The following is a 12,913-nucleotide window of genomic DNA, read 5'->3' on the forward strand; positions in this document are numbered from 1 at the left end:
TTTTCTTACTACGCCACTGATGATTGAAAACCTGATCAAGTCTCCGCAGGATCCCCTAAATAATATTGCATATTTTTAAGTTTATTACATAGATTTTCTACATTGTAACTGGTTTAGCTCCATGTAACGCAAACTAATCGGATCCGTTTCCTTTTTTAGATGGTGTTGATTAATCGTGGGTACAGCTTATTTCGACTTAAGAATGTCTAACTACCCTGACGATTATGGCCACTCAAGCGCCTATCTACCAACGAGAACGAGTAGCATGCTGTACGTACAGGTACCTACGTACAAGGAGAAAGTTTTAAAATTTTAATTGCTATTAATGTAATAATTTACAGCTCTTCTTCCCTATTTTGCTCAATTAGCTCGTCCCGTTGCATTGTGCAAAAAGGCGATATTGTATGTACCTACATAGATAGGAGCCAGCATGTGGGAGTAGGATGACTTTCCGTTGCTTCAGTGACGATGCAACCTCGACAAATGCTTTTGGTGTGCTCAGAAATTAATACCGGTAAATTCATCCCCGATTTCCAACGTTTTGGTCTTGGTCGTGCATGTATGTATGGGCAATTCGGAAGAATGAGAAAGAAAACGAAAAGCCAAAAGAAAAGCCCTTCGAGCTCACTTTATGAGATTTACCATGCTGCTCCATTGAGGATTTCGTTTACCTCTTCATGTATAGCGTAATGGGTTGGTTTTCTGTCCTCGAGCGGTTTACGAATACAATATTGCCGTATGAAGCCAAAGTACCTACACTAGCTACACACAGCTTCGAAGCGGAAGGTTCGTTCATCGACTCTGTGGTGATACGGTCCGTCGAGTGAATTTGTTTTTGAAGTCTGCTGCTTGAGACGATAGATTTCGTTGTTGAGATAGAGCCCGAAAGACGTCTCCTATTCAACTAGTTACGATTGAACCTCTTACGAACGAACCCTATATGTACAGGAAAACGGGAACGGGGCACGCTAGTAGACAAACAATGTCACCCTAAGCATACACGTATTTAGTAGCAGGCGTACCGTTTGTACCCATAGATACGAATTCCTGAAAATGTCTCCAGGAAAACGATTTCGACTTCTACCGATATGGTGAACAGAAGCGATGTCGTACACAATGATCTAAATATGCACTAGCAACCAGGGGATGGGCAAGCTTGCAAAATAGGGCAGCCCATAAAGCACAACATATATTATTATTACGACTCTGGAGACACCAATTAAATTTAGTATCAACATAAATTAGGATGGAAGGAAAACCACATTAAATAATTACACAAGGCGTAAAATTTGTACAAGTAGGAATGATGTCTAATCCCATCTAACATGAAACGTCAGTGATAGTGGAAAGGAAAAGGCGAGGTCGTAAAGTGCATTTTGAATCGTCATATAGACTGTGTGATGTTTTGATGTTTCGATAATTGTTTTTTTTATCAATTAATTGATTTGATAAAAATAAACGTGTTACTTTTTAACGACATTCAATCAGCTAGAGATTGCTGGGTAGGGAAAGTTATGAAAATTTATAGCCATAGTACTCATGTGAGAGCAAGGATGTGAAGTATACAGATCGGAACTGTAACTATTAGTCGAAATAAAAAAGGAAAAAAGAAAATAAATTTGTTAATTAGTATGAAAATGAGTGCTTGGAGATGCTGGAGAGAAACGAATAAAAAGCAAACTGAACTAAAAACTTTCAGTGAGGTCTGTGCCATGGTGGCACACTCTTTTCGGGTTAGAGAAATCTCTTTTGGAAAAATCTCTAACTCTATATGCGGGGTTGAGAATCGAACCCAAGTGAGCTACGTACAAGGCAATTGATTACCAACTACGCTATGCCCGTCCTGAGTAAAATGATCCTTTTACTCACTAAATTGAATAGTAATCATCTTTGTCCTACCTACCTATAATATTTAGATGTTTTGGGTTACATACTTACAAATTTAAAAAGATTTCTTTAAAAAGTACTACGAACTACTAAAGCAATGTGAAAAAATTGTCCGTACAACATCATGTTTGCTCGAAATATCCTGAAATAAACCGAGCAGTGTTAACCATATTGTTACTGTTACTTTATCTCAAAGTTAGCAACATGTCATTTGATGTTCTTATGGTATTGACTCCATTCGGGTTCATGTTTTAGAGAGTTACCTTAAAATATACTTATTTCTAATGATAATAATAAATTATGAGATCTCGCACCAAAAATTCTACTTGATTCAAACAAAATTATGGTAAAAACTGATAAAGGAATTAATCCGAAAATGCAAATATAAATTCTCCTTCTTAACCTAAATATAAATGGTATACCACGATCATCCGTTCAATACATACTAGGGTGGGGCATTGTTATATGGAAACACGTAATCATAGTCACATCAACCGAGCACAGCACTTTTTTGGTTCCTTTTGGGGTCCCAAACAACTGTGCAAAATTTGGGGTCGATTGGTGTTGACTCGGCGTAGCGCATTGCGTTTGAAATTTGTATGGAGATTGTTCTGATATGTCAACTCGACATCAGTTGATTCAGTCTGTAACGTAACTTCTATTGATAAAAGTCAAGGCAAAGGGATACAGTATGTTTTATTTCATCGTTACTATTATGCGTAGGACATTGTGTAATTGTAGGACATTGTGTAACTTTTCAGTTGGAATTTCTACATATTAAAGTCCCCCCCCCCCATCCCACTCACCCCTCACTACGCCCTATTGCTCAACTACCTACGCTCATGAAATTGATCTAAGGCTTTTGAATAATTCATTCAAACATACCAATGTGGTAAAACTAAAATATATAATGTTATTTTGTAATTCTATATGAAATACCATTGGTACACCGGCAGTGTTGGCAATAAAAATGATTTTTGGCATTTAATTCGATGTATCGAACTTTGAACAGCTATAACATGGCTTAGAGACATTCTAACACCATACAACCTTCGGCAAAGTTGTTCAGCATATTCTGGACTATAGTTCTATCTATTTGTTGGCATACTACAGGAAAAATTATAGTCTGTAGAATTAGAAATGCAAAAATGTAGGTTTTCCCATACTAATCTCCATACAAATTTCAAACGCAATGCGCTACGCCGAGTCAATACCAATCGACCCCAAATTTTGCACAGTTGTTTGGGACCCCAAAAGGAACCAGAAAAGTGCTTTGCTGGAAAAACGATCATTTTGCCCCACCCTAATACATACCCTAAATTATTTTAAAAACAAATTCTAGAGAACAATTTCAATTGGACTTAGGTAACGTTAAAAGCTTCTCTTTGTTTACTTTCTATTTCGATTAATACAACGTCACTATAACACTTTTCGCTAATTTTCCAGTACATATCGAAAGCGCACGCTTTTTAGTAGAAGTAGTATGTTTAGTATTATGCGAAGAGTTGAGTAGTACATGTTGAAAGGACCGAGTAATGCACAGAAGAGTAAGTTACCAAAGAGCTTCTCTCATTGCTACTTAGGGACCACTTAGACTCATGGAAGGCCGAGAGAGTCTAGTAAAAGTCTACGTTTGTACGATGGAGGACGGTAGGGGGAGGGCTTGCGAAAGTTTACCTAGTTTGATTTTTTGTTATTTTTTTATTCAATTCGTTTATTTGATAAGACACGTTTGCGTTAGCTTAACGGAGCTATTTTTTCTTTGATTTACATTTTGAATTTCTTAAAACTATGGGATTACACATTTAAATATAATTTTGTTTTTCTATAATGAAACTGAAGAGATTTTACAGCTAACTTATACATATAAAAGAGGGGATAATATAATATTTGTAAGATTAAGGGGGCGGTCATTTGTGTGTTTTTTGTACAGTAATGCTCTTTAGGATTTTTTGAAATGATATTATTAAAACAATTAATTATTAATTAAGCAGAACATTTTACACGCATATTATAACTAGAAATAACTAGAGGGAGTGGTTCAATTTTATTAAGATTAGGAGGATTAATTCGGGCTATTTTTCAGTAGTGGTACTGTAAGGCATTTCCTAACGACATTATATATTGATCAACTAAAACTAGAAGCCAGGGGGCATATATGTTTTGGAAAGATAATCATGCGGGAGGAGACGGGGGATAAAGTCCTACATCTGTGTATCCGAGACAGCGGAGAGTGGGCAGACACAGCTGCCAGGGGGGGGGGGGGGGGGGGTATTAATTTTTAGTTTCCGGGAATTAACGACAAGGATTACAGTTTCGGACGAATGCATCATGTATTGGGACGCCGGGTGGTGTTCCTCGAGCAAGCAGGGGTTTCTCCAGACGATTTCGTAGCGCGTGTGATGTTGTACTGTAGGTCTCGTGTTTGTTGGGTCATTCGACAGAGATGTTTTGTGTCGTCTTGGAGTCGCATCAAACCATCGTTGGGGTACGGTAGGCGGGGGAGGGCACTTCTGGGAATGATAAGAGAAATGATAGGGGCAGTTAAATCTGGATATTCATGGTTTTTTGGAAGGTGTATACGAGGGGCATATAGAGGAGATCGCGGCTTGCAGTACATCTCGAACCGGGACATTGGGTGATCTTCCTCGGGCCCGAAAGGGAATCCAATAGTTGAGATTTGACAGAACAGCACTCAGCGCATGCCCAGACAATATTTTAGATATCGTGATAACCGTTGCCACAGGCACAGATACTGCTATTTGCAAGCCCAATACGTCGACGATGAGCATCCAGCGTGTAGTGATTTGATATGAGCCGAGACATCACATGAATGAAATCCCGGCCCACATCCATCCCGTTGAACCAAGGTTTCGTCGATACCTTAGGGATTATCACCTAAGGTATCGACGACGACCACCTTCCTGGTTCCCCATTGCTCCATGAAGATTGCCAACTTTCGAGGGTTCTCTGATGAGTAATACTGAAAAATTCGCTGAAGCAAATTGGTCTTTAATATATGTCATCTTCTAAAGCGCCCGCCTTAGCTAAATAGTTTACAGACAAAGCACGCAGGCGCTTCCAGATTTTCCCAGAAAATGTGGAATGTGCTTTCTAGGTTTCATTGAACGAAGAGCTTCGATTAAGCTGAGGCTATCCGAGACAATAAAGTAATGATCGGTGGGCAAAGTTTCAATGATCCCAAGGATATACTGAATAGCAAGTTCTGTATCGTAAACTGATGCAGGATCATTGAGTTTGAGTGAGGCGGTGAGGTTTTGATTGAATATACCGCAGCCAGTGGAGCCGTCGAGGCTCGACCCGTCGGTGTAAAACATCTTGTTTCAGTCGACTTCTCGAAATTTACTATGAACCCTAGTAACAATTGAGGTTTTATGATAGTTTTATAGCGACTCATAAAACTTAGATTGCACTTGTAACGTGCTATAAAACTTTAATTGTTACTTGGGAAAGATGCTTGGGATCACTTGCGGATGTATGTGATCCGGGATTCCACGAATCTCGTCTTTCATGGATGTATCGAAGAATACAGTTGAATCAGAAGCATGAGGGAGATTGGCGCGGTTGGGATAATATGAAGATGGATTGATATTTTGTGCCATGTAATCGAAGTACAAGGACATCAATCGGGTATGTGAATTGAGCTCGACTAGCCTCTCGAAATTTGCAATTACTAACGGGTTCAAGATATCGCATCGGATGAGCAATCGATATGAGAGGTTCCTAAATCGATTTTTCAGCGGAAGGATGCTCGCCAGCACTTCTAGGCTCATCGTATGTTTCGAGTGCATGCAACCCAAGGCAATACGCAAGCAACAATATTGGATTCGATCTAGTTTGATGAAATGTATGTTCGCAGCGGAGCGGAAACAGAAATTTCCGTACTCGATCACCGACAATATTGTTGTTTGGTACAACCTGATCAGGTCTCCTGGGTGAGCACCCTACGATGTTCCGGTTATTGTACGGAGAAAGTTGATCCTTAGTTTCAGTTACCTAACGTGATATCTCCAGGTACTTTTAGAGTCGCACCAGACCCCGAGATATTTGAAAGTTGAAACCTGAGCTATACTTTGACCCATTAATTTAAGCTGTAGTTGCGCTGGTTCACACTTTCCTGAAAATACGACTAGCTCAGTTTTCTCCGCGGGGAACTCAATACCCAGTTGGAGGGCCCAAGCAGACAAATTGTTCAAGGTATTCTGTAATGGTCCTTGTAGATCGACAGCTTTGGGACCTGTATTAGAGACCACACCGTCATCTGAAAACTGCCTTAGCGTGCAGGAACTGACAAGATATTCGTCAATGTCATTCACGTAAAAGTTGTAGAGAAGGGCCCTGGGGAAGACCTATGCAGCTAATCCGTGTGATGAGCATTGCAATCGGTCGATACGAGCTGTGGTCGGAGGCTGGTTTTCCTGGTTTTTGGATGGCAATGACCTTTACTTGCCTCCAGTCATAAGGGACAATATTACCCTCACAAAATTTATTAAATAAATTCAACAAGCGTCTCTTGGCAGAGTCTGGCAGATTCTTTAACAAGTTAAATTTGATTCTGGCCCGGGGACTTTATTGTTACATGATAAGAGAGCAACTGAAAATTTCTCCATCGAAAACGGTGTTTCGTTCGCGTTATCGTGAGGGAGCGCGGCGCGGTAGATCTTCTGTGCCGTTGTAGGCGGAAAAATCAAATATCCAACGGTTTGAATATTCCACACTCTTGTTAGTCCTGTTTCGGTTTCGTAAGCGCTGCGCCGTGCCTCAAAGAGTACTCATCGATATTTCTCTTGTTAATCCGTCAACGAACCGGCGCCAGTAGCTACATTTAGTGGCTTTCATCAAACTCTTCATGCGTGTTTCTGCCATCGCGTACTGTCGGTAGCCGTCGTCCCGGAAGGTCTTATACGTGGTGGCCTTCTCCGCGTACACGTATGAGCACTCTTTGTCCCACCATGGGTTTGGAGGTCGCCGATGAGAGTTCGCGTCTGGTACGCGTTTAGTCTGAGCTTAAATCGCGGTATCGAGAATCAAGCCAGTCAGAAACCCATACTCTTCCTCCGGTGGAAGCTCATGTGTCGACTCTACGTTTCCGGATATCGCGAACGCGTAGCTCTTCCAATCAACATTTCGTGTGAGATCATACGAAACATTGATTGTATTCGGTGGCCCTGAACCGTTAGCCATATTAAATAAGATTGGCAGATGGTCGCTGCCGTGGGGATCAGAGACTACCTTCCACATGCAATCTAACCGCAGCTATGTCGAGCAGAGGGATGTTCGTAGAGGCCGGTGGCGTAGCTCTCTTAAGCATTTCTACAAAAGATCGCTTAGAATGTCCTTGAGGGGAACGCTTAAGATTTTCCTCGCGCTTTTGTAAGCGGTACATGTCGGAAGATCATGTGAGTTTCCCCCACAGTAGAGACACTTTTCGACATTCCTTCCACAGGAATCATTCGCATGATTCCCACCGCATTTCCTACAACGGGCCTTATTGTTACAATAGGAGGCTGTGTGTTCCAATTGTTTGCAATTAGTACAGTTCATGACCCGCGGCACAAAGAGGCGGTAGCCGAACCTTGTCAAAGAGGAGGTAGTTTGGTAGAGCAGAAACGGCGAAGGTCACCCGATAAGAGTCTGAGTTGAGGTAAGCATGGGGTCTTTAAAACAACCAGTCCAATATTTCAGTAGGTCCTCACAACTCAGACTCGAATCGGAAACGACCCCACATACTTCAACCCTGTTAGCTGGTATATACACCCTCTACTCCTTTTAAACCGACACTACGCATCTAATACGTATTTAAACCGACACTACGCAGCTAGTACGCTATTGAGGTAACTACTCCTTAGGCGACCACTCAACCCAGAACCCACGTATCGTTTTTGAACACAACACCAACCCGACGCGTTTTTTCTTGCGTGTATTTAGAGATCCGTTTGTTCTCATAAGAAATAATCTACAATCTTCCACATGTTCTATAAAGGCCAAAAAATTGTCAGTTGTGCAACACGTGTCGTAACAAGTGGTATGTGATATGACACGTGTCTACGGATTCGCGGAGTTTGTATTACATTGTACAAAACATAATTGAGCAGATAGAGTTTCGAAATATGACTTTTGTTGGGTTTAGTTCACAACGAATATTGAATCATAAGAATATCATAATCCGTATGACGTGCTTAAATATTACAGGCGGTACTGCATACGAATCATTCGAAGGCTTATTATTTTATTGAGCCTGAAATTAGTGTTAGAGATCAAATATTAACCTAGATAAAATTTTCTGAAAATTCTCCATTTTATTTTTTGACCAAAATTCTAACTGTAAATACCCAGTATTTTCATAAAAAGGCCTGAAAATTGAGATTGAGACGTTTCAATAAGTTGACCCAGATAACCTCAAAGACTAAAAATTTAATAACTTTCACAATTCGTCGCTGTTGTGCTTTCTTATGACAAACGCCATTTTAGGGTAAACTGAGTTATATATCCCACGTTACTTGTCTGAAAAATCTATACAAAGTGGCGTTTTCAGAATTTTGACGCTCTACTTGGTTTACTGATATATACCGAGAAACGAGTTGAGAAATTGTGATTTTTGTCTTGGGATTACCTCAAGTTATCTTGATATTTTAAATGTTTTTCTGTGTAAATATATCTGAGAATCACAATGGCATAAACAATAACATTTTCAAAATAAAAATACACGAATTGTGAGAAAAATGCAGTGTAAGTTTCAAACTGAAAATATAGCAAAACTGGCAACACTGTAAACTCAATATAAAGAACCGATCTTCGTAATAATTTTGAGATTAATGCAGAATAGATAGAAGCAATAATTGTCTTCTCTGAAATATTTCTACCATTTGTAATAAAAATATTCAAAATATGCAAAATATTGTATTTCAAACTTACAAATTCGTTTTTCTCGAAGTGTGCGAAATGGTGCTTGTCATAAGATAGAACAACAGGGACGAATTTACATCCGATTTAAACTAATAAGTGCCTTACTTCATCGCGCCCAAAATCTTTACCAAACCCATTTTTTTTAAAAATTGCTATATCCGAAGATATTTGAATTTTACTGAACGTATTATTAATCTTAAAGCTGAAATTGTTTTTACCGTAACTCGAAAACTGTTCCACCGCAATTTTTTTTGACTTCATTTTCGGATCCAGCCCACGATATTACATGATAAATGGCGGTCAAATATTGCAGATCAGTTTTTTCTTTTTATCTCGTAAACTAGTGTAATTTCAATATTGCAGACTGTTTTATAATAAATTATGCGAAATATTGAATAAGATTGACAATTTATTTATTTCTTGTTATAAGAAAGGTTAATTAAAATATTTTTTAACGAAATCGAATTTCATTATTTCGGAGTTTTTTTATATGAACTAGTGTAATTTCAATATTGCCGATTTTTTCTTATTTTGATTATAGAGGTTTTAACCTTAAGGTCATTCGCCTCTTCGGGTTAGAAAAATCTTTTATGAAAAATTTCTAACCCTATGTGCGGGGTCGGGACTCGAACCCGGGTGCGCTGCGTACAAGGCAATCGATTTACCGATACGCTACGCCCACCCCCCAATACTGCAGACTGTTTTATAATAAATTATGCGAAATAATGAAATTGACAATTCAATATTGATTCGTCAAAAAGGCGAAAGTGTTTTTTGTAAACAAACTTGTTTCGCTCATTAGTCTGCTGCAGAGTGGAATTTCATGAAAAATATGCGTTAATGTAAATTTTTACCCTTCGTAGAAGTAATTTCAATTGTTTTCTGCTTTTAAATTATAGTAAATTAAGAGAAACCATCAAAATAAAAGTTTGTTTACAAATCTTATTCGCTCTTTTGCAAATTAAATATAGAATTTATTTATTTCTTGTTATAAGAAAGGTTAATTAAAATATTTTTTAACGAAATCGAATTTCATTAGTTCGTGGTTTTTTGATAAGGGTATCTGACCAACTCTGACAAAAAAATCCGTACGCTATGCAAACTGTTTGCCTGAGCGTGGTGAACGATTTCGTTTCGTTGCGGTATGGTGTACGGATTTTTTTGTCAGAGTTGGTCAGCGTATGACAAACTCAATCTTGATATACAAAGATTCGTGAATGAGAAGGTAGTACATCGGAATGAAATTTCTATACTCAGATGCGTTTTGTTAACAGTCAAAAAGATCATAAAAATCACCTTTCCACTTTGATTATTGAATGATATATAGACAGCACCTTGTAAAAATTGGCAATTTCACTGCATGACTGAATGACTTCAATATCTTTTGTACATGATATCACCGCTGAAGCTTCGCACAATAATTAAAATTGACGATTACTATCAAAGTAGAAAGGAAAAAAATACACTATTCATAACTTTTGGCTGAAGCCATGGTTTATAGATTCCTACCAAGTGATGTGATTAAATTGCACACTACATTATATCGGGCAGCACGTTACCTGACCTCGGTCACCTCCGCACCATCAAAGCCCAAATCGCTTTGGGCGATTCGGCGATTTATCAATGAGTTGTGCTACCTGCCATCGTCGCTAGGTGTGGCCTTGGTCCGAAAAAATAAACTCACGTGTGTTTTTCTTCTTTCGTTGCTATCTGGGCCTACAATAAACTCTTTCACCCGTACCTTCGTTAGAGCAAAAATGCCAACGGAAACAGCACTATTAGCCAAGAGTTCGGGATGAAGAAATTGATTCACTATAAAACGGTACGTGATCGTCACCGTAGAGCATCATTCGTTTGCGATCGTTCACCGGATTTGGTAGTGCAGTTTCGATAAGTGCAAACGGGACCAGTATGGAGGTTTGAGTTTTTTGATAATTACTGAAATGATCTTCAAATAACTTACGGTGCATTTTCTTCGATAGATATTAGTTATTTTATCAATGGCTGTGGCCATTACGCTTGGTGCGGCCATCGACAAACCGATGAAAGAAGTGGACATCAAGATGGACGGTAGCGATTCTAAACTACACGAAAAACGAGGACTTAGTGACTACAAATATGCGTTCGGACACCAATCGGAAATGCTGAGCGGATTCAAGCCTTCTTATGGTTACTTTTCCGGTGATAATCTGGAAGATCAGAGACATTTCGAACATGAACTTTATCAGACTCACGATACTCACGACTGGAAGAAAGGTAAGACTACCTATATCACTAAAAATGTTCCAGTACCCTACAAAGTTGAGGTAGAGAAGCATACCATTATCGAAAAGAAGGTTCCAGTTCATGTGGATCGTCCAGTTCCATACCGAGTCGAGGTTGAGCGCAAGGTTCCAGTCTACTACGAAACGAGAGTTCCTGTTCATGTAGATCGTCCAGTCCCGTACGAGGTTAAGGTGCCATACCCAGTAGAGGTTGAAAAGAAGGTTCCAGTGTACGTTGAGAAAAAAGTCCACATTGATCGTCCAGTCCCATACCGCGTCGAAGTGGAAAAGAAAGTTCCAGTCGTCGTGGAAAAGAAAGTGCCAGTCCAAGTTGAACGCTTTGTAGCCGTTCCAGTGGAAGTTAAAGTGCCAGTAGTCCACAAGGTTCAAGTCGAAATTCCTAAGCCATACACCGTTCGGGTCCCGAAGCCATATCCGGTGTACATCGAGAAAGAAGTCATCAAGCACGTTGACCGTCCAGTAACGGTAGAAGTTGAGAAACGGGTTCCAGTTCCTGTCGTCCATAAGGTTGAGGTTCCAAAACCGTACGCTGTATACATTCACAGGCCGGTTCTAGCTGAGAAGCAACATCAACAGCATTATAACCAACATGAACAAGAACATGATGATGAACCTGTTGCTCTCAAGTTGACCGGATACATTTCGGAACCAATCAATCAGGAACATCATGATGGAGAGTACCATTCTCACCAGCACCAACAACAACAACATCACGCTCATCATGATGCTGAACACCTGGTTCAGCACAAGGATGAGCACGATGCTAACGAAGAATACCACACGCAACATGAACAGCGTGAACACGAACTACATGAGCAGCTGCATGAGGTAGATCAACATGAGCAGCAGCACCAGCACCAGCAACATCATCAGTATCAAAATGAAGCTGAACAACAGCAGCAGCAGCATCAGCACCAGAGTGAAGATCATCATGAACAACATCATCACATTCCGATGCATCATAAGCGCGAATCCAAGCAGTAATGCAGGACTGATAGTTCGTTTAGCAACGACATAAACTTGTTACTCTTTCTCTAGTCTACCTGTACACACGCAACTCGGTTGATTGACGTGGAATGATCCTGTTGATAATAAATATTGTTATTTAGAATAATTATTTGAAGCGTTTGAAAATTTCAGTTCTAAAAGAAATGTAGATGACCGTTTTGAGCTACCAGCTTTAGCTCAACAGTTCTAACAAGGAATTGTCGTTTTAGTGCGAATAGCTGATGTTCACCGACTTTCAGGACATTTTTCCAATGAGTACTGATCTCAAGTACGCATCTGCTGGCAAAACATCACACACATTATCACAAAAAGTGGACTGGAGTCATTATCTGGTACATAAACGAAGTTTCATTTCTGTACCTTGACTTCAATGCTAAAAATGTGCGAAATGATCCACAATTTTCCAACCAGGTCGCAGCTGCCATTAATTGTCCTCAAAATACCGGTCTTAATATACAGGCCAATTAATAGCTCCTTCTGTCGTCTTCAAACACTACAAATAACCAGTTTGAGATTTGCAACCAGAGTTAAACAGGAAAGACTTAAGGTCAACTGTTTTGAAAAATCAGGCTGTTTTGCACGTTTCCAAACATCAGAAATAAATTTTACGGTTGGTAAAGAACCAAACAATCATATATATTCTTCAGATTGTTGTAAGATGATGGTGCGTTGAATTTCCTATAATGAGTCTGAGACTGCGTGTCATTCTAAAATCTATCGATGTCATGTTTGCGTCACTATTTTGAACGCTAATAACTCTCTTTTTCCTAAATTTTTCTCCACTAAGAAGAACTATAGCATAGTGT

General features: G+C 39.5%; 1 protein-coding gene across 1 annotated transcript; it reads left to right on the plus strand.

Annotated features, from left to right (window-relative positions):
• Positions 1 to 689: 689 nt before the first annotated feature.
• Positions 690 to 12,083, plus strand: LOC131679877 (cardiomyopathy-associated protein 5-like). Its single transcript, XM_058960628.1, has 3 exons — positions 690 to 814; positions 8,979 to 9,033; positions 10,797 to 12,083. Exons 1-3 carry the CDS (start codon positions 690 to 692, stop codon positions 12,081 to 12,083), a joined length of 1,467 nt encoding a protein of 488 aa, XP_058816611.1.
• Positions 12,084 to 12,913: the final 830 nt, after the last annotated feature.

The sequence above is a fragment of the Topomyia yanbarensis genome, chromosome 2, assembly GCF_030247195.1.
Source record: "Topomyia yanbarensis strain Yona2022 chromosome 2, ASM3024719v1, whole genome shotgun sequence".
Taxonomy (NCBI): Eukaryota; Metazoa; Arthropoda; class Insecta; order Diptera; family Culicidae; genus Topomyia; species Topomyia yanbarensis.

What these genes read in the sequence shown, in the direction of transcription:
- LOC131679877 (XM_058960628.1), top strand. Translation starts at nt 690, where the DNA reads ATGGGTTGGTTTTCTGTCCTCGAGCGGTTTACGAATACAATATTGCCG. An exon ending in ATCGACTCTGTGGTGATACG is followed by an intron (nt 815 to 8,978) that starts GTCCGTCGAGTG and finishes CTATATCCGAAG; the next exon opens with ATATTTGAATTTTACTGAAC. An exon ending in AAGCTGAAATTGTTTTTACC is followed by an intron (nt 9,034 to 10,796) that starts GTAACTCGAAAA and finishes TTTCTTCGATAG; the next exon opens with ATATTAGTTATTTTATCAAT.